This window comes from Balearica regulorum, chromosome Z, assembly GCF_011004875.1.
Source record: "Balearica regulorum gibbericeps isolate bBalReg1 chromosome Z, bBalReg1.pri, whole genome shotgun sequence".
NCBI lineage: Eukaryota > Metazoa > Chordata > Aves > Gruiformes > Gruidae > Balearica > Balearica regulorum.
Window position 1 is genome coordinate 48,845,889 of NC_046220.1, and position 20,847 is coordinate 48,866,735.

Here is a 20,847-nt window from a genome sequence, read left to right on the forward strand (position 1 = left end):
AATTCTCCTTTTTATTGTTAGTGCTAAAATGTAGCATTTCTAACTTTTGGTGCAACTGCCATGCAGTATTGGTTCAAAATCTTGTTTAGAATTTTTCAGCTACCCATTTCCGTGGTGTCTTAGTGTGACTGATGCATAATATGCATAGTTTTTCTTTGGAGTACCAGATGTTTCTCTCTTTTCAGAACATAAAACTGCTTGGGGAATATGTTTATTCCCTTTGTATAAACAGTGCAATTAATTCTTTAAATAATTGTGGTGGAAAGGCACTTAAACTTCATAAAGCTGGAATTTAAAAACAAACAAAAAACAACCAACCGTCTGATGATAGGATTTGTACTTGAGATTAAAGAAACAAAACAAAAAACACCTAACACCATGTTTTAACATCACATTCCCTGTCATTTTTAGTCCAAAAAGAAAGTTTTGAAATAGGATTTTGGCGTAACAAGATGTTAGGCCTTTCTCAGAATTTTTTAACTTACACAAATTATATTTATGAAAATCACTCAAATGCCATCCTGCTTGTGAAATAAATAAAGATATTGCATAATATTGAGTTCTTCAGAGCAATAATACCATGCTGTGTGCCAAAGCAGTACCCTGAAGTTGTATTTCTAAAACTCAAAAGAAATGCCATATGTAACATCTTTTCATGGGGCAGGGAGATGGTGTGTGCCTCAATTGCAGCATCACTGCACCACCTAGTGTCTCTCTGGGTTAGTTGTGAGTTGTACATCTTGAATCTTGTCTCTGAGTTTTGCTGGCTTGCATGGATTATCTGCATTGTATAAAAATAATTTGTCAAAAACTTGGCTGGTTCATTCTGGAATATGAGGTTTCCTACCTATTTTGCTGGTCTGCTCTAAACTTCTGAGTGCCCTGCAAATTCAGTAGGAGATGGAAATACAGCTCCTGGTGCTTGTATGCCTTTTTAATATAGAGCATGAGGGGGAAAAAGAAGCAGGCTTTCTTTCTATTCATCTGTGCTACAGTGGCAGATATATTTAGTGTGTGTGTGTATATATATGTATATAAAAATATCTTTTTATTATTATATCTTAATTATATGTCAGATTATAGCCTAGTGTTACATTAATACCTGTAAAGCCTTCATAAAGGTTTCTTCTAGAATATGGGCAGACAAAATAGCCATTAACAGGCTGTATATCAGGATATGCTAGGGTAAAGTATATGCATAAGGATAGTAATCTGTTATTTTATCAAAGATGGCTTAAAAAGCAGGAGAGAATATATTTTCTCATTGTCTTAAGTACCCTCAAAGCCATTCAGGAACTTTAATTTTCCTGTCTTTGCCATTAAAAGGTTTTTTCTGTGTTGCTGTTATTTCCGTGCTCCTGGCTGGATGGCTGAGCCTGAAGAGTTGTGAGTGGAGTTACGTCCAGTTGGCAGCCGGTCAGAAGTGGTGTTCCCCAGGGCTCAGTCAGTACTGGGGCCAGTTCTGTTTAATATCTTTATCAATGATCTGAATGAGGGAATTGAGTGCACCCTCAGTAGGTTTGCAGACAACACCAAGTTGGGTGAGAGTGTTGATCTGCTTGAGGGCAGGAAGGCTCTGCAGAGGGATCTGGACAGGCTGGATTGATGGGCCAAAGCCAATTGTGTGCGGTTCAACAACGCTCAGTGCCAAGTCCTGCACTTGGGTCACAACAACCCCATGCAACACTACAGGCTTGGGGAAGAGTGGCTGCCTGGTGGAAAAGGACCTGGGGGTGCTGGTTGACAGTTGGCTGAACATGAGCCAGCAGCGTGCCCAGGTGGCCAAGAAGGCCAATAGCAGAAGTAGTATCAGAAATAGTGTGGCCAGCAGGAGTAGGGAAGCGATTGTCCCCCTGTACTCAGCACTGGTGAGGCCGCACCTTGAATTCTGTGTTCAGTTTTTGGCCCCTCATGACAAGACAGACATTGAGGTGCTGGAGCATGTCCAAAGAAGAGCAACGAGGCTGGTGAAGGGTCTAGAGCACAAGTCGTATGAGGAGGGAACTGGGGTTGTTTAGCCTGGAGAAGAGGAGGTTATTGCTCGCTACAACTACCTGACAGGAGGTTGTAGCTAGGTGGGTGTTGGTCATCTTCTCCCAAGTGAAAAGTGATAGGATGAGAGGAAACGTCCTCAAGTTGAGCCAGGGGAGGTTGTGGTGGGTTGACCCTGGCTGAGGGCCAGGTGCCCACCAGAGCCGCTCTATCACTGTCCTCTTTCATTAGACAGGGGAGAAAAGGTACAATGGAAAAAAAACTTACGGGTCGAGATAAGGACAGGGAGAGATCATTCTCTAATTATCATCACGAGCAAAACAGACCGAACTTAGAGAGGGAATTCATCTTATTTATTACTAAGCAAAACAGAGTAGAGGAATGAGAAATAAAACCAAATCTTAAAAACACCTCCCCCCACCCCTCCCATCTTCCCGGCCTCAACTTCACTCCCGGCTTCAACCTCCGCCCCCCCCAGCGGCACAGGGGGACGGGGAGTGGGGGTTACGGTCAGTTCCTCACGCGGTGTTTCTGCCGCTTCTTCCTCCTCAGGGGGAGGACTCATTGTTCCCCCGCTCCAGCGTGGGGTCCCTCTCACGGGAGACAGTCCTTCACGGCCTTCTCCAACGTGAGTCTCCTCCACGGGGTGCAGACCTTCAGGAGCAAACTGCTCCAGCGTGGGTCCCCCACGGGGTCACAAGTCCTGTCAGCAAACCTGCTCTGGCGTGGGCTCCTCTCTCCACGGATCCACAGGTCCTGCCAGGAGCTTGCTCCAGTGCGGGCTTCCCACAGGGCCACAGCCTCCTTCAGGTGCCTCTACCTGCTCTGGCGTGGGGTCTTCCACGGGCTGCAGTGGAATCGCTACACCCCCTCATCCTCCCTCCATGGGCTGCAGGGGGACAGCCTGCTTCACCATGGTCTTCACCACGGGCTTCAGGGGAATCTTGCTCTGGCGCCTGGAGCACCTCCTCCCCCTCCTTCTTCACTGACCTTGGTGTCTGCAGATGTTCTTACATCTTCTCACTCCTCTCTCTGGCTGCAAAAGCACTCTCTAACTGTTTTTTCTTTTTCTTAAATATATTATCACAGAGGCACTGATTGGCTTGGCCTTGGCCAGTGGCGGGTCTGTCTTGGAGCCGGCTGGCATTGGCTCTGTCAGACACAGGGGAAGCTTCTAGCAGCTTCTCACAGAAGCCACCCCTGTAGCCCCCCCGCTACCAAAACCTTGCCACGCAAAACCAACACAGAGGTTTAGATTGGATATTCGGGAAAATTTCTTCCAGGAAAGAGCTGTCCATCATTGGAACAGGCTGCCCAGGGAAGTGGTTGAGTTACCATCCCTGGAGGCATTTAAAAGACATGTAGAGGTGGCAGTTAGGGGCATGGTTTAGTGGTGGACTTGGCAGTGTTAGGTTAATGGTTGGACTTGATGATCTTAAAGGTCTTTTCCAACCTAAACGATTCTATGATTTAATCTGTCCCTTTAATAAATCCAGCTTTGCTACCCTGGTGCATCCTTGAAGGTGAAGCTTCATCTGATAGCTGAGCTCATCTTAGGTGCTGAGTTCTAACATTCCTTCTGCTTCATCTCCTGGTATTCGGCTGTTGTTGGCAAGCCAGTTCAGCTAACAGAAATTGCAGGAGTAATCCAGTTGGAAAAGATTAGCTGCTTTGGGGGGGTTTAGGAAGCTGTTTTGGCTTACTTTGAAGAGCCAAACAGCAGAATTCATGGAGTGAGTCAAAAGGCTGCATGTAAATGAGCAGGATGAGTATGGAAACTGTTATAGTCCAAAGGAAGTTGTTGTTTAGTTCACACGTTGTGCAACTGTACCCATCCTATGAGGTAAATGTTAGGGAAGAGAAGTCTGCATTGCCAAAGATGGAAAGGGGTGTTGGTCTTCTGTCACCTTTCCAAAGGTGCTTTATTCTAGAGGTGAGGAAACCTTAATGAGCCTGAGAAGAAGAAAGCATCTAGAAAGCAAGCAAGCAAAGAAAATCAAGCCCACCTTGCATTTTTATTAGCTATTTCTAAGGTAAATTGTGTCTGGAACTCAAAATGTTTTAAGAAAATCCTGATTCTCCTGTGTCTTTGTCCTGCTGTCTGAAAGTCTTCAACATAATTGGGAAAAGTTTGGCTTTAAATACATAGGAAACACAGTTTACCTAAGCAGTGTCTTACTGGCATGGACAGATAAAAATTTCCCTGGAAAACAGTTGAATTTTTTATTTCTCCCCAAAAGAGCCTAGTGCATGCATTACTTAGATACTTATACATACAGCCTCCTCAGTTTTATTTAGGTGTTTCTTTAATACAGAGTTAAAACAAATAAAACTATTCAGATATTACGTGCTTTACTCGATAATCTGGCAAAGGGATGCCTAATGCCACATTCTTTGCTGGCTTCTTTTCAGTGTCCAGGTTACTTGTTATTCCCTTTATTTTTTGGAATTGCAGAATAATTAAAATTTTCAAAATTCAAATCCCATGCCTCTATTTTGATATACTTTTTCCTGTGCTCTGGCAAATTTCTGCAAAAATTCTTCCGACTGGGAATGCTCTTCCATCACTGTGAACCATTCAAAGAATGCTAGTGCAGGGACTGCTATTACGGGCAGATTGTGTGATATCCTTCATTATCTTTAAGCATTGTCTGTCATTGGCATGCGGTGAGCTGGATTAAATTATATATTTTGAATTAAAAAGCACAAAACTTGTCACAGCTACAGATCAGAGATCTTCTGTACGTATGCAACTTTTTTCCCATCTCCTTTGACTTACTTTTTTAAACAATTTTTGTGCACCAGAAAATCTGGGGCGTTACACTGTGAATGTTAGTAATAGGGCTACAATGCAAATGAGACCTAGACATGTCTTTTGATTGATATTCTCAGTAGTCTAGTGAACAGCATTGTTGCCCTTCGTCTGTTCAGTTCTGCATAGGACTGGATTCTAGTTCAGTCTGCAGTCTGAAAGGTGTTTGGAGTGTCATAGTGCAACAAGAGGTAGAAATGAATGCAAGTTCTGCCACCCTGGAATTTTTCCCCATTAGGTGGCTAAAACTCCCACAATGGCAGAATGTTGCCCCCTGTTTTCCTATTACAGGGGCTGTTTTGGTGTGAGACTTTTGTTTGACAGAAATGGAGGAAATCTGTGTGTTTGCTTCCTTGCACAACACATTTCAGAGGATAGGCTACTTGACTTGAAATCACGAAGCCTGAATTATACTCTTGGCTCTGCACCTGACAGCTTTGGTACTGGGTATTTTTTAAGTAGTAGTTTTGCTGACTGGAGGCAAAATTCGAATAGTACTGAGCATAGTGTATAATAATGACTGTGGGAGACATTGTCATGCTGGATTCAAACTGTTCCTGAAAGAAGTAAACAAAAAAACCCCCAAAAAACTTATTGTCTAGTAAACAGTTCTCATTTGATGGTTTTAAATGTTTTCATGCAACTTAAGTAGTAAAGATTGGTCTTTGAATGCCTGAAATAGGCATGGTGTACTTACATAGTACTTGCCAGTGCTGTTGTAGATAGAATTTACAAATCATAGCAAGTGAATAGTGTGACTTTTAAGTGAAATATGATTAAGAAAAGTTTTGACTTCTTTTGCATTAAAAGCAGGTTTTTTTGTGTTTCTGTGTAATGATATTCAACTTATCAAATATATAAATAACAAATGACTAAAAACATTATGCTCAGTTTATGTTTTCTTTAAATAGGTCTTTTTAGACAATGCTTATCTTGAGATTACTGCTTCTAAGTGCATTTTGGAAAAAATGTTTCTCGTACAAAGTCTGATAATACATGATGAATGTGCTTGTTACAAGCAAAATACTTTTATGTTAGCAAGGTATTTGTTCTTGTCAAGTAATTTGGGATAAAGCAAAGGCTGTATCTAACTGATAATTCTCCATTGGAGGAAAGAGGAAGAAAGGATTGTCTGCACAGCTCATTTCTATAGTAACTTTCTTCCTTCAGAAGTTGTCATTCTAGTGCAGAGGTACACTTAGTTGTACAGTATGTGACTTTTTCTTAAACTTCCTGCATCCTGATAATAGAACCATCTTGATTTTACTTGGATGTGAAAGAAGAACTGATTATCTCTTAACATGGATCTGTCCCTTACGTGTGTGTCTTCTTCATGACCATAGGAGGGGAAAAAAAGGGGGGGTTCTGTCTTGTTAAAGAGCAGTTACATGTTATTCCTAGTGGATATCTTTTACAAACCATTTTGTATCAGTTCTCTTGCTTTAATGTGAGCCATTCATCCTTCTGGGAACCTGTTTCTTCAGGACGATCTGTTGCTCTTCTGGGGGTGGTTGTACAGGTGCAGGAGCTTACACAAAAGTAGGAAATGCTTCTCTGAATTAGAGCATTTATTGGTAGAAAACAAGAAAACCTCTTTTTTGTGAGATGTTGGCTCTATTGTAAAAGATCCATGGATAAATAGTTTTTCTTATCCTCCTAGATACTAATCAAAGATCTGCCTTACCGTATGCAGACACTTCATGAAAACACTTCAGTCGGAGCCTTCTTACTTAAAAGTGGCTTTAGCATTCTTCCTTACTGCAGGAGAAAGGCCTGATAAAGGTCTTGTTCCTCTCCAGTCACTTTTTACTACGTTAATTAAGAATACTTGGCAGACTCTGGATATGCAGCTTATGTTACATGATCGTCATTTCATAGTCACCTTTAATAGCCTATCAGGCCACAGCCTGCAGCTGAAAAAGGGTATGTGTGGACCTTCACACACTGATGTGCAGAGTGCTTCTCATTCCACTCAGCCTCCCCTGTCTATTGAGGGGATCTCTTGAGGATCCTCCAGAAATTGAAGTGGATCAGCATCTTTGAATGCCTATAAATCTAGGGTCATCCAATTTTATCTGTCATAATTGCCTTTAGGCAGGCAGGTGACATATGAGAGCAGTTTCTGAATCCTCTGATAATGTATCTGGTCTTTGAGACCAGGTATGCTGCTGACATCTTGATGCAGTTCTGGAGTCCCTTCACTTGGCTGTTCATATCAGTGACTAGAAGAGCCTCTGTCCCTGTCCTTTACAGGTGGCTGACTTTCAGTTAAACTTGAAGTTCTTGATCATCTTCAGTACGGGAGCCTGTCTTTAGGGAAAACCTGGGTTCAGTTTTCAAGGGTTTTATGCTTAAGTCCATGGAAGCAGATGAAAAGGGTGGCAGGGGGTGGGGAAAGACTTCTTTTTTTGTGTCACTTCCATAACAGAGCCAACAAGACCATTTCAGGTTTCGCTTCTGCTTACTTACACAGCCTTGTCTAGATTGCATGCGAGGAAACACCCTTTTTCTTCGCTGGCTAAGACAGGAAGAGATCAAAAGGTGACAGTACTAGGTATAAGACCGCTAGTAAGCTTTTCTGCTGGGGAGACCATGCCAAGGTAAGGAAGGTCCTTCTTCACCTGGGTGAATAGAGAGATGCTGCCTTCTGCTGTAAGGCTTTGTTGTGACATTCTGAGGTTGCACTGTTGAGTGTTCTGGGAACTCTGCTTTTCTTTTCACAGTCCCAGTTTATAGAACCAGATTATTATGCTTTGCTTTCAATTTATTTTTCCCCACATGAATCACAAACATTTTATTGTCTGGATAGACTCCCACAAAGGACCAAGGTGTGCATCTCTTGTTGGAGTTGAGCTTGCTTTCAAAAAGAGTTTCAGTTTTACATGTCTATGGATAACAGGTGTCAAATAAGTGTGAAATGTTAAAGGTTGTAGTCTGTGATCCTTGTGCTGGGGGTGAAGTTAGGTTTTAGTTTCCTTTACCCTTTGTAAAGAGGCATGCAGGTAAGGTCAAAAGACAGTATCTGGGACAATACTTGTCTGTTAGTTTAAAAAAAAGAAAAATACTTTCTTTCCATCTCATTTTAAAAAAATGAATACAGAAATTCCTATTCTGGAGAAATTGTTTTCCTCCAAAAATTAAATATCTAATTGCAAAAGCCTTCATCTTTCTATTAACTCATCAGTCTCTTCACAGCTCCTGTTCTGACTATGCAAGAAAATTTGCAGTAACATTCCTAGACTTCCTAATTTTTTTTTAAATTATTTTTTTTTAATTTCTTTTCGGGTCCCTTTTAAATTTTGATGCAGTGAATCCATCCATCTTTCTCCTTTTCCATTAGAAAAAAGGCAGTCCAAAATTAAGGAAGAAGAGTCTTTGCTGTTATAACCACTACCATTCATGGACGATGTTGTGCCATTTTTGTTCTCCGTGACATCATAGTCTTTTGGTGACACTCTTCGATTTGGAGTGCTGCTGAAGCTTTGTAAGGGTAAGGAGGAGGAGTGCAGGACAGCTTAGACAGGGCAAGAGAGGTCTGAAGTACGTCCTTACATTTGTTTCTGCTTCCTGCTAGTTTTGTAAACATAAATAAATAAATTTAAAATGCAGCTTTGGAAGCTGTGAATGTGAGCCTGTTCAGAGGAATGAGTTTTTTCTTTAGAAATGTTGATGGAGATTCTAAGCTATTTTGACCAAACTCTAATGACAGTCTTAAACCACTTACATCCACAGGTGTGCTCTGAAGTGGGAAGCTCCAGTCAGAGGCTGGTGTCAGTGCATTTCTCCTGGATACCCTCAGTGCAGGCTAAAGGGTGTTCACCCTCCACGGCTCAGCACTGAAGGTGCAAGCCTGTGTTCATCCTAGTTTTGCTGGCCAGTGCAGGGATGGGGTCACAGTTGAAACACAAGATGTTGAATTCAGTTTTGATTTACAATGGAAAAAAACTAAAGAACAAAACCAAAAAACACTCCACATTTTCCACTGCTGTCTGAATTCTTACTCTTAAGCACTAATGAAGAACTAATGTTCTACTAATGAAAAATACAATCTGCGGATGGACATCTCAGCATTGTGTAGTGAATTTGGCATGCGTTCCTATTTGTTCACTGCCTGTGAAACTTACTTAAAGTCTAGGGTAAAAGTTCACTTAAGGCTTAAATTTCACAGCATTCATGTGGCATAGATGGAACTGATAGCTTGACCTGTTTTCCAATTAAGTCATCTGTTTGGCTGTATGATTAGCTTATCATGCTTACAAATATCTTACTAAATATTTGAGGACAGAGGGAGTATCTCATTTGCAGCTATTATAATTTTGTTTCTGTTTCCTTTTTTGCTTGCTAGAGCCAAGTCCGCAGCTCTGCAAGTGTTTACGTGTAATTTTACATGTGCAGTTGAAGGGATTACTCTTATGTATACACTTATTTGTGCATAAAGACTTTCTAGATTCAGCAGTTAAATTGTTAAGATGTGATAGAGGCTGCTAAACCGTAGTGTCATTCACGTTAGTGGAGTCAAGCGGTAATTTTTACTATAAAATAGTCAGAATATTAATTTTCAAATAATCTGCACTGTGCTTCCTAAGCCTTTTTTCTTTGAAGTTTTAAGTAGGTTCCTGGTGGGATGAACCCATATGTGCATGGAAGAAGAATAACTTGCTATATAATGATCTGTTTCTGACGCTTAATTTTTTTTAAAAAAATGTAAGATTATAGTACTGCTTTTTCCTGGGGTCTCTTAAAGTGAAAGTTAGTTAAACTCCTGGTAGATTTCCCTACTGTGGTTTTGATGTGTTTCTGTGTGAAACTGACGGCAGGATTTGTTCGAGTATGTAGGCCACTATTGTATTAGAATTACATAACTGTTGAGTGGTGGAAACAGATGAAAAGACGGGGCTATACGGCGTCCCCTCACAGATTATATCCTGCAACAATGAAGACAGCTCAAGCTCTGCAGAGAATGTGGTCACATGCAGTCAAAAAGTTGGGGATTTTGAAAGGGCACGTGAGTTGCTTTTTGTTGCATCTTACTCCAAGTCTTTTCTACCTGCACTCCCCCCCCCCCCCATATATCCCTTCCTTCTCCAACCCATTTTCATAGCCAGATAACTGTTGTGGCAGATCTTCTGGTTTTGTTCTTCTTTTAATGTGAATGAAGTTGTGTTCAGGATCTCTCAGTAGCAAGTAATTACATAAATCTCTGATGACTGTCAGTGAGAGTTGCAACAGCTGCCTGTTTGTAGCACACAGACGATTTTAGCACTTTGACTAGTTTCCTGCCAAAGATTCTGTTAAGCAGTCTATTCTGGGTATGTAGAAAGCACCTGTCATTTTGGTATATGAGCATTAGGCAGATTTAAGCAAATCCTGACTACGGTGTTCTAATTAGAAATGGACTGCCTGTAGCGGCTGATGAATTTAGACTAGCTAATTACAGTAATTTGCATTTACTGCAGGTAACCTGCTATCTGTGTGAAACCTGGGTAGACTTGCAAAACAGTTGCTATTAGTAACTGGAGGTGGGATCCTTAACCATTTTGCCAGCCTTTCTCTCTCCAGTGTTGTGGTGTGCAATCTTGCAGTGAAGTTGCAATCCCGTAAGGGATGCACAGGCTGCTCAGGATCCCTTTGTGTTTATTTACAGATGAACTATGAAGAAATTGGCAAGGTGATGGAGGCTTTTTGTAACCCATCACTTGATGCGTTCAGAGAAGAGTCATATCACTAGACGTGGAATACGGGAATTTTACAATTGTGGTAGAGACTTCACTCTTAGTTTTGATCAAGTCTTCAACTGATGATTTATGACATTTGTAGTTTCTCCCTCCCTCTCAATCTTATCTTCTCCGTTAATCTGCCAGTATGGGTTAGTATCATGGCAATGGCAAGCACCAATATGTTTCATAATGTTAAAGAGATTATTGCTTAGAGATTTGAGGGAGTACAGATGTGTTCTGTGCCTTATGGGCTTCCAAGGTGACCATTCAGTTCTCTGAACTGTTACAGAGCCTGCATAGCTTTATCGGTATGGCACAACTAGTCCTGTTGTCTTGGTAATTATGTTGCACAAAATCAGCTTTGCCAGTACATAGTGTACTTTCCTTTGCTAATATACCATACAGCAAATGGGAGACGGTTTCCTAAGGAGCAGTTTCTAAAAATGTATTAATTTAACAAATACTTATGAAGTTAAAAGTGAATTATTTAATTAGGTTTTGTTTAATGTTCAGCAACAGTTTCAAGCCAAAAAATTTACACAGAAAGTACCTGAAACAGTCACTGATACTATAAGGAACTTTTCTTAGGCACAGGTGAGATGATACTATAGGCTCAAAATCTTGCAATCATAGTTAGTGTCTGTAGGCAGTAGTTTCTCTTCCATTCTTATTACTTATTTTTGTGACCATGTACCATGAGACTTATTTGTCAGAGCAAAATAAATTTATCTCTGTTGTTTACAGTGCTTTGATTTACTACACAATGCATCTCTCCAATTGTGCACAAGGTTTTACTTAAACCACTGCTCATGGGAGGCATAGTTTTCTGGAAGGAAATTCCTGTAAGCTTACCTGTTTCATACCCATAAATCCTTTCCCAATATCTTTACCGTGCTTTCCTCAGTCCTTTTTCTGCGGTGTTGTACTGAATAAACAGTCATTTCTCAGGCCCTCCTTTAGCAGGTAGTGTATTGAAAGACCTGGTGTGAGAGCTTCTGGAAGCATAAGGCAACTCTGCTACTCGTTGTCCCCACAGGTAGCAATCTCATCGATTGCATCCTGCCTGCCTTGGTATTTTGCACGTGCAGAGCTGGACTCAGTATTCTAGGCTGGGAGGTAGTGTTGGTAAGAACTGCATGCAGTGCAAACTGAAGTGATGTTCTTACACGTCTAAGTTGTTGAGGCTTTTATACAGTGAGAAGGATGGCTTCTACAAAATTTGAACCCACCTGCTTGTTCTTCAAATTTTACCCATCATTTGATACTGTTTTTCATTTCTAAAACTTTCTTCAGTGAACTCAACTGGAATTTAAATGACACTGAGGTCCTTCTATAGCACAGACTGGTTTTCTGCAGAGCTTAAAAATATCATATAGAAAAGCAGGACAGTGATGCTGTAGCCAGTAGTAGGTAAACTGTGTACATACTTTTATACATGCCAGACAAGCAACCCTAGTCACTTCTATTTACTGTAGCACCACAGCAGCTCAGAAAAAGTGCTTAGTTGAGGAGAAATTTTTTACTTATGGAAGGTTCTCTGTGTAAGGTAATATATGTAGTGAGACAGTTTGGTGTCAGCTAGTTGAAAGGTTACACATATCAGCTGGTTAAATGGGAATATCAGATAAAATAATTTCACCGTGTGCTTCAGCAGAATAATTCACTGACCCAAGACATATATGTTTTAATACTAACAGTTATAAATGCCATTTATTCTTGCCTGATCTAGATGAGCAGAAATCTAGGAATACTTACTTGTATTATTTTTAATATAAGCCATCCTCTCCTCCAACTATTTTAAATGAACTTTTTAATTAGACCCAAAAGATTCTGGAAACTGAGAGCATTGTTCCTTTTCTGGGAGAACAGTGGAAATTTAACACTGTTCAGTGTTGTAAAATTCCTGGTAAGAATGCTGAATGTTTTGCGTATTCTCTCAGGAACTCTGAGTAGGACTTAAATTTTAAGTTTGTCTTTCAATACAGTGAATGTGCAATGGAAAATATAAACCAAGTTCCTTTTTAGGGTGCTCTGAATCCGGTGGAAGGGTACATAGAATCATAGAATGGTTTGGGTTGGAAGGGACCTCAAAGATCATCTAGTTCCAACCCCCCTGCTACAGGCAGGGACACCCTCCACTAGACCAGGTTGCCCAAAGCCCCATCCAACCTGGTCTTAAACACTTGCAGGGATGGGGCCTCCACAGCCTCCCTGGGCAACCTGTTCCAGTGCCTCACTACTCTTAACAGTAAAGAATTTCTTTCTAACATCTAATCTAAATCGACTCTCCTTCAGCTTAAACCCATTACCCCTTGTCCTGTCACTACACTCCCTGATAAACAGTCCCTCACCAGCTTCCCTGTAGGCCCCTTTAGGTACTGGTAAGCCACAATTAGATCTCCCTGGAGCCTTCTCTTCTCCAGGCTGAACAGCCCCAACTCTGGGGTTTCTTTGCATTCCAGCAGCAGCATCCATAGCTTGTTAAACAGTTGTGTACTTCCAGAAGACTTTCACTCTGGAAATAGAGGGGATGCTTTAAAGTACAGGCATACCCTTCCAGTGTGACTTCTCTGTGACACTTCTCTGTGTATTGTTTTGGAGTTTAGTTGCCTGTAATCTCTTTAATGCCTTTAAAAAGACCATTAAGTCAAAACTGAGCTTCTGTCTGAACTTCAGTTTTCTGAGCAAACTCTTAGCTTCCCAAGAAAGAAGACCACTTTTAGCAGTAAAAACAAATGAACCTATGGCTTGAGTACATGTGTGCATGTACTCATGCAATGCCTGGATTTTTCTTCTGCAATGGATGCTTTGCATTTTGAAATATTTGCAGTGCCTCAAATATTGTGGCTCATTTTCCCCCTCATTTTACAGGGCAGGCACTGAAGGGGCTGTCTGTGTCCTATATGATGCATCACAGCTGGGTGATTATTCTGTATTATATTTTAAGCTGTGATGTTGGAAAGATTTCAGGTTATATTATGTAAGAAAAACTGATCAGTTCAGGATCAGTTTTAACTGGAAATGGGAAAAAATGTTTCTGAGAAGTGTCACAGAAATAGATATATCAGTGCTATAGAGTGATACACTGTGTTTTCCTGTAAAATTTAATTTTTTGAGGGGAACCTAAATACTCAATTACGTAATTCATAGTGGACAAAACATTTTGTTAAATCCACATGACCAAAAAGCAAAAGATCTGAAGGGTAGTTTGTTTGGAAAACCTCCGTTTCAACTGCTAATTGTATTGCATACTGGAATGGAGAGTTCTTCCTTAAGTATTTTGAGTGTTACTTGAATTGGAGCTATATAATGCTAGTGTGATCTGAATTAAATGCTTTTGCTGAATGAGACTTTTCCAGAAAATCCAAATGAGCTGTTAAATCAGTGAAATGTGAAGGGATTCTATCACCCTGGACCTATTAATATTTTTTGTCTTTTTAAAGAAAAATCATCATTAATTGAAATACATACATTCATACTAACTCTACCAAATCATTAGAATACACGCCTTATTTTTATTCCTGTGTTTTAATGGGGTATTTTATATTTTAATTTAGATAGTTGTATGCTTTGTGTTTTACTAATTGGTTTCTGTGTGCAACAGGCCCCAGGCATGGAAGAGCTGATATGGGAACAGTACACTGTGACCTTACAAAAGGTGAGTGAGTGCCTGTTATATTTTTAGTTTTCAAATATTCAAGCACTGGTTTAGTCTGAATATGTTTTACAATAGAAGTTATTAGCATATCTGAGTCTAGAATAGGATTAATTTGTTGTCCAAAGCAGATATGTTTTTCATTTTAAAGCTTAATTGCTAGTTACTGATACAATAATGTGACTCTCTGACGTTAAGAGTAAATTAAATTAACAATTTAAGTGCTATGTTTGCTACTGCTTGGTCTTTGCAATGACAGTGTAATATACCACATGCCAGCCACATAGCTAAATTCATCATTGAATAACCTTAAAAACAAAGCAGATGGTTCTATGAAGCGGTTGTGCCCAAACTTTATAGTAATCACTGAACATGATTACACTGATTTTTTTTGTTTGTTTGTTTATACTTTAATACCTACCAGTGTAGAATCTAGTGGAAAACTACTGTCATCAAAATTTCTAAAATATACAGACTATAGGTGTCACTTCTAACAATTCAACTAAGAAAAGTGGAAGTATCTCATTATGTAGAGTCCTTTTGAGTTAAAGAGAGTAGACCTCTTGTTTCTGAGTTCTTTAACGGCTAGGCTGCCACACCATGGTACAGGATGTGTGTTTTGGTGGTGGTGGTTTTCCCAGCTGTTCTGATGATCTGGGTTCAGTGAGCAGCATGTACTGTGCTGATTACAGGCTTTTTTATATGTTCTGCAATGAACTCAACTTGGTGACCCAAGGTAAACCAGCGATCTTTCCTACACAGCCTGTTTTATGTGCTGAGTTGTTGAGAAAGGATTGTTTTTCAGGTTACAGAAGTAGACAGGAGAGACATTGCAGAAGCAGACCTTGGTTCCTGTAATTGCCAGCTTTTCAGATCTTGAATATTGTGTAAATGAGCATTACTTCTTTGCTCAGAGACAGGCTTATACTACTCATGTGGCAAACGGCTGTTGGACTTGCTGCATCAGCCACTACCAATGACTTTTATCATTATTTTGAATTCTGTATTGTTTTGGCTTGAAGAATCAAACTGTTTCCCGTAAAACTAAGGTGCAGCGAGTGAAGTGCTATTTAAAAAAAAAATATTGCTTTTTTCCTCCTCAAAGAAATAACCGCTTAACATTGATGTTAGTGGAACAGGACCTGGCACGTGATGAACTCTCACATGCTGAGTGTGAGTTGAGGAGAAAAGCTCCACTTTAATTTGGTGTATTACTTTGCCACTATGTTAAAATATTTTGTTTAAATGTAGCATAATTTGTATTTTATAGTGATAGGAGTTGTAAGTTAAATAGCTGATAAAATTAAACCTGTGTGTTTAACAAAATGTATGGGTTTGTGTACACCTTCTTGTCTGCAGTTCAGTTACGCTAAGAGTTCTCAGGTTTGGTGTTATAGACCTGCTTCCTTCGCACCCTATTAAGTGTTTCCCTGATTTTATGAATGCTATCTTAGGGCTTTTATGGATCTGATATTTCTATGACAACAGGTTTGACATAAATTACATATTTAAAATAGTTGATTGTGAGAGAGAATACTTATAGGGAATTCACAATGTCACTGTTTACTTTTTGTAATCAGCCATGATCTTGTTTAGTTTGATTAAGGAGAAGTAGTTATTAGAAACTAGATAGCAATCATAATGAAGATGAGATCCTGGAAAAGCTGTTCCAGTTTCCCAAGCATCACTAACAAAATAGATTTATCTAATAATAAATTTGGTATTAATAACCAGGTGGATGATGGAGCAAAATGCAGGCTAAGTTAGTGAGTCCTTTGCTTAATTACTAACCATCACATGGCTGTAGACTGAGGTATTGGAACATGGGAACATGTCTTGTTACAGAGATTTGTAAACACATTCCTTTTTAAATCTAGAGGTGCTGTGTATTTCTGCAACTCTGCATGCAACCATCATACTTTAAATAAATCGAGGCAGAGTGCCATCACAAGAACATTTGTGTTACTCCTCTTTCTCCCTATCAAAATTCCTATGGATGGAATTTACTTTTGTTGTATTTGTCTTTGCTGTAAAGGATTCAAAACGAGGATTTGGGATTGCAGTTTCCGGCGGCAGAGATAACCCTCATTTTGAAAATGGCGAAACATCAATAGTCATTTCAGATGTTCTCCCAGGTGGTCCAGCAGATGGATTACTTCAGTAAGCAATTTCTTATTTCTCTGTCTGGCATATTTTGAGGGGCATGGTTGTAGAATACATAAAACCTTCAGACAGGCGTGGTTCAAATCCTGGTGATTTAATCCACTCAAGATTTGATGCCCTCTTGAAAACCTAGATGCCTGTTTTAAATTTGAAAAAAAAACCAAACCCACAAAACAAAACCTCCACTGGAGGTGTTTTTATTTTCTGTCTTGTAAGGAATTATATTTCAGTGGTGTTGAAAAGCTTTTATAGTTAAGTATGTTTCTGATAAGATTATCTTTCTTTTAAAGAAACTGTAGAAATACTTAGTATCTTAAAACATTCTCCCAGTTCTTCCTCTAGGAAACACAGTGATCAATCATTAGTATTCAAGAGAATGGCTTAAGTCAGCCCAAAAAGGGTCTTCACTCCTAAGATGTCAGGAGCAATAATGGAGGAAGGAAAAGAAACAAAAGTATTTGCTAAATATTTATATTTGAAAGAAAAAAATATGGAAATAACATGTTGCTGTAGTCCTCCTGGTAACATCATCCTTGGTGAGGCAGTATCTATCATGGACAAGCAATTTTAAATCTGTAGGCTGAGAAAAACAGATTCTAGCCCACTGCTGATCAGTTTTTCATCCTTTGACCTGGAATACCTGATGAGGACTAGACAATTTGGAAGAGTGCCGAAGTTGTGCAGTAATAGTAATTCAAAAGAGTGATTCGGGCTTTTTTGCCAAACATTTATTTTTGGTGAGGTAATTAAAAGGCTAACATGGGAGTAGTTATTGCAGGACTGGATAAAAGGATTATTGTGAAGCAGATAACAAATCATTCTCAACAGAAATGTACAAAGCCTTCATTTTATAGCGGTGATCCCTGCACACCACCAATATCCATCTATCCTGTTCCATAATCACCTGTAATTTGGGAATAGAATCACATCAATGAATTATATAAAATCCTAGGTAAATTGATGATGACAAGGCAATACCAAGCAATTTGGGCACATTCAGACAAAACATATTCTGAGGAAAACTGAATGCAAAGGCGTTTCTCCAACAAACCAAGGAATATAAGCCTAAGCTTCAGAGTGTGTGGGGAATTATAATTCTGCAGTCCTTTTTAGGGTAGAGTGAGCATTAATAGATGGGAGCTCTTGATGTAGTGTTACAACAATAAGTTTAATACTGTCTTTGGATGTATGGACTGTGAAGAGAGCTATTTTAACTCACATAAAGCCCAGATGAAACCAATACTGGAGTATAGCATGCTGTTCTGGCATATTCATTCAGTAGAAGGAATTGGAAGGGTATGAAAAGAGGCACAAAAATTATTCAGAAGTTACCAAAAGTACCTTACAAAAAGAGGCTTAAAGTATGTAATCTTCTTATTTAACAAGAAGATTGTGATGTGACTTTATTATAGTGAAGAGAAAATAATGGGTACTAAAGATTTCTTTTATCTAGCAGAAGATGGCACTGTAACCAGTAATTGATTGAGCTAATGCCTGACTGTAAGGTTAGTAACCAAGTAGTCACCAGAATAAACTGATACGAGGAGTGGTAGATTTTTTATTTATTTGTTTGTTGTTTTTTTTTTTTTATCTGCACTTTTTGCGCTGAAATACCTTTCTGGAAGATATGGGTTTTAATTAATAATGTGTTATGGGGCTGTCTCCTCGAAGTGACTGAGTTAAGTCTTAATGGTCTCTTTGACATGCAGGAAGTTTGAATAGACAAGTTAGTAATCTCTTTTGGCCTATGTTTTAGGGCAGGGAGGACTTTTTGTGTATTATAATTTGGTTGGGTTTTTCCTCCAAAATCATCCTTCTTCAGAGTAGATGGGACCGGAATACCAGTCTGTCAGAAAAGCATACTGGAGTGGTACTTGTGAAGATTTGTCTGAATACTGCTATAGCTGTAGCAATTTGAAGCTCTCTTGAAAGTCTTATGTTGGTATGAAAAAAATCTAGCACTAGATATGAAAGACTAGGAGTTCTGAAAGAACTAAAAAAAAAAAAAAGGACGATAAAAGCTTTAATGTTCATCACAAATACTCTTTGAAAAACAAAAATCTTCTTTGACATTATGGCAAGGTACTTAAACTGAACATAGTACATGTAAAAGATACACACTGCTACCCAAAGTCTAATTTTTAATCATACTGAAACCTGCTTCTAGTATTTTGGTATTGTAATGTTTGTATAATAAACACAGTTTTTAAGCAAAACTCCCTGTTAAAGTGAATGAAATCCATAGGTTTCCCATGGCGGGGGGGGGGGACGACGGACGACGGAAATTGTTCCTGTGTTTTTTCATGAAGACTCCCCTTAAATCTTTTTTTTTTTTTTTCTTCTTTTTCTTTCTTCTCCCCCTCCTCCCTCTTCTAGAGAAAATGACCGGGTGGTCATAGTTAATGGGACCCCAATGGAAAACGTTCCACATTCTTTTGCAGTCCAACAGCTTAGGAAAAGTGGAAAAGTGGCCACCATTGTAAGTAAATTACAAATGTATTCCCTCTACAGTGGTATGTACCTGTGCAACCAGTAAAGATTTTGGTTTTCTTTTATGAACTGTACTATAAATGCATAAAGTAAGCCTTTGCGCAATAAAATCTACAAAGTAAATAAAACAAAGCAAAGACATAGTTTTTACAGGTGAAACAAAAATTAAGCAAAGTGTCACAAAGTTATCCCATTGAAAAACTGGGAATCAAATGGATGTCCTCAATCTTTAATTTTACTGAATAATGAGTGGTAGTTTGAAAAAATGAAAGTTATGTGAGGCAGATGATGTCCTGCACACACAAACCTTGTCCAAGATTTTGCTGTCCAGATTCACCTTCATTAGTTGAAAGAGGCATCTACAGCTCTTCTGGAGGCTTGTTACATTTTTAGAAGTCATCTAGAAAAAGAAAAAAATTATTCATTACTCAGTGTTGCAAAGGTAAAAGGATGTCCTTGCTGATCTGATTTTTTTTTTTTTTTAAAATTCTCCTACTGTTCTTTGTCCTCCCAAATAGTAAGTATTTCTTCTGGACATCTAAATAATTTACTGTTTGTTCTATAAACAAAACATTGTGGGGGGGATGTGTTTGGTTTTGGGGTTTTTTTGTGGTTTTTCCCCCCAATGTCTATTTGAAGTGTGGAGAATATTAATCTGTTGAATTTCATGTTCTGACCATTGGAGGGTTTTTCCTTTGTTTCATATTGCACTGAACAGGTAGTGAAAAGACCAAGGAAAGTGCAGGCTGCTGCGTTGAAGAGAAGTCCCTCAACTGACTATGAGGACAGAGCTTTAGATGTAATGGATGACCATGCAGAATTTGATGGCAAAAGTGCTCGAAGTGGCTACAGTGATAGAAGCTGGCATAGTGGTAACGGAGGGCGCAGCCAAAGCTGGGGACACAGCCTGGATCAGAGCTATAGAGATGAACGAGACAGAGGGCGTAACCGAAGCAGAGACCACGACAGGGAATGCAGCTACAGCCGTGATCGAAGTCGTGGTAGGAGCGTTGACAGGAGCTTGGATCGAGACTATAGAAGAGATCGGAGCAGGGGAAGGAGCATTGACAGGGATGGTAGCTATGAACAGGACTACAGAGGAGACTACAGCCCACCCAGTTATAGTCACGGGTCTCAACCTGATCCTAGATACGGGAGGGAAGCAGGGAGTCGAAGTCGGGACAGACTTCATTCCCGAAGTCCTTCACCTGAAATACACCATCAGCATGAGTACCTAGGACCACAGGATCAGAATGGACCCATCGGTGTTCTCTTAACAAAAGGCAGACATAATGAAGGTAGGTATAGTAGGGGAGGAGAGGAATTGACTTCTAATGCAGCATGTTATTTTGGTGGGGGAGGGAGAGGAGCTGAATATTCTCTACTTTTACAGGTTAAATGTTGAGTTTTCTAACTGATTAAGTTCTTCTTTCATTCTTCCTGGCTGGTTTGGGGTGCTTTTCCCTCCAGCACCTTGAACTTTGAATAAAGAACTCTTCACCCACATCGTTTCAGTCTTTTCAAGCCACTGTGTCCTTTGGTTTTCCATTTTCTCTGCCCTATTTTTCTGGTTCTGGTGGGAAACACGGATTTAATCATGATTAGCATTACACTTGGCACATCTACAAAAGGGTCAGCTACAAAGGTTGAAGAGTAGACTCTGCTTTTAATAGTGTACTTACTTCTTCCCTCCACTATAAGTAAGTTAGTTCCAAGTATTGTTTGGTTCTGAGTACTTCAGAAAGTAGTTAAAGAATACTGAGGTAGCAACAGCTGAAACAGCTTTTCTTTGCTGAGTATCGGAGTGTGTAAATGAAAGCCAAAATCTTTCATGTGCTGTGAAATAGACTCCTGTGCTATAAAGCATATCTGAGATTAGGTTGTGCATTCTTTTCTGTTTTTTTTTTTTTTGGTTGGGTTTTTTGTTTTGGTTTGGGGTTTTTTTTGGGGGGAGGGGGTGGTGGTTTGTTTGGTGGGGTTTTGTGAGTGATTTTGTTTTTTTTTTCTAATCTGCCCTG

The 20,847-nt window shown here is 39.6% G+C and overlaps 1 protein-coding gene across 7 annotated transcripts in view; it reads left to right on the forward strand.

The window, feature by feature from the left end:
* The window catches only part of TJP2 (tight junction protein 2), a 73,188-nt gene that overhangs the window by 35,653 nt on the left and 16,688 nt on the right, over window positions 1–20,847 (forward strand). For 6 of the 7 annotated variants that reach the window (XM_075739235.1, XM_075739238.1, XM_075739240.1 and 3 more), the window contains 4 exons: window positions 14,126–14,179; window positions 16,212–16,336; window positions 18,716–18,818; window positions 19,548–20,127. In XM_075739235.1, coding sequence (XP_075595350.1) covers window positions 14,135–14,179; window positions 16,212–16,336; window positions 18,716–18,818; window positions 19,548–20,127 — 853 coding nt within the window. In that variant the 5' untranslated portion in view covers window positions 14,126–14,134. Of the gene's footprint in view, window positions 1–10,448; window positions 10,562–14,125; window positions 14,180–16,211; window positions 16,337–18,715; window positions 18,819–19,547; window positions 20,128–20,847 lie in introns of all 7 variants that reach the window. The other variant, XM_075739237.1, reaches the window with a different exon arrangement.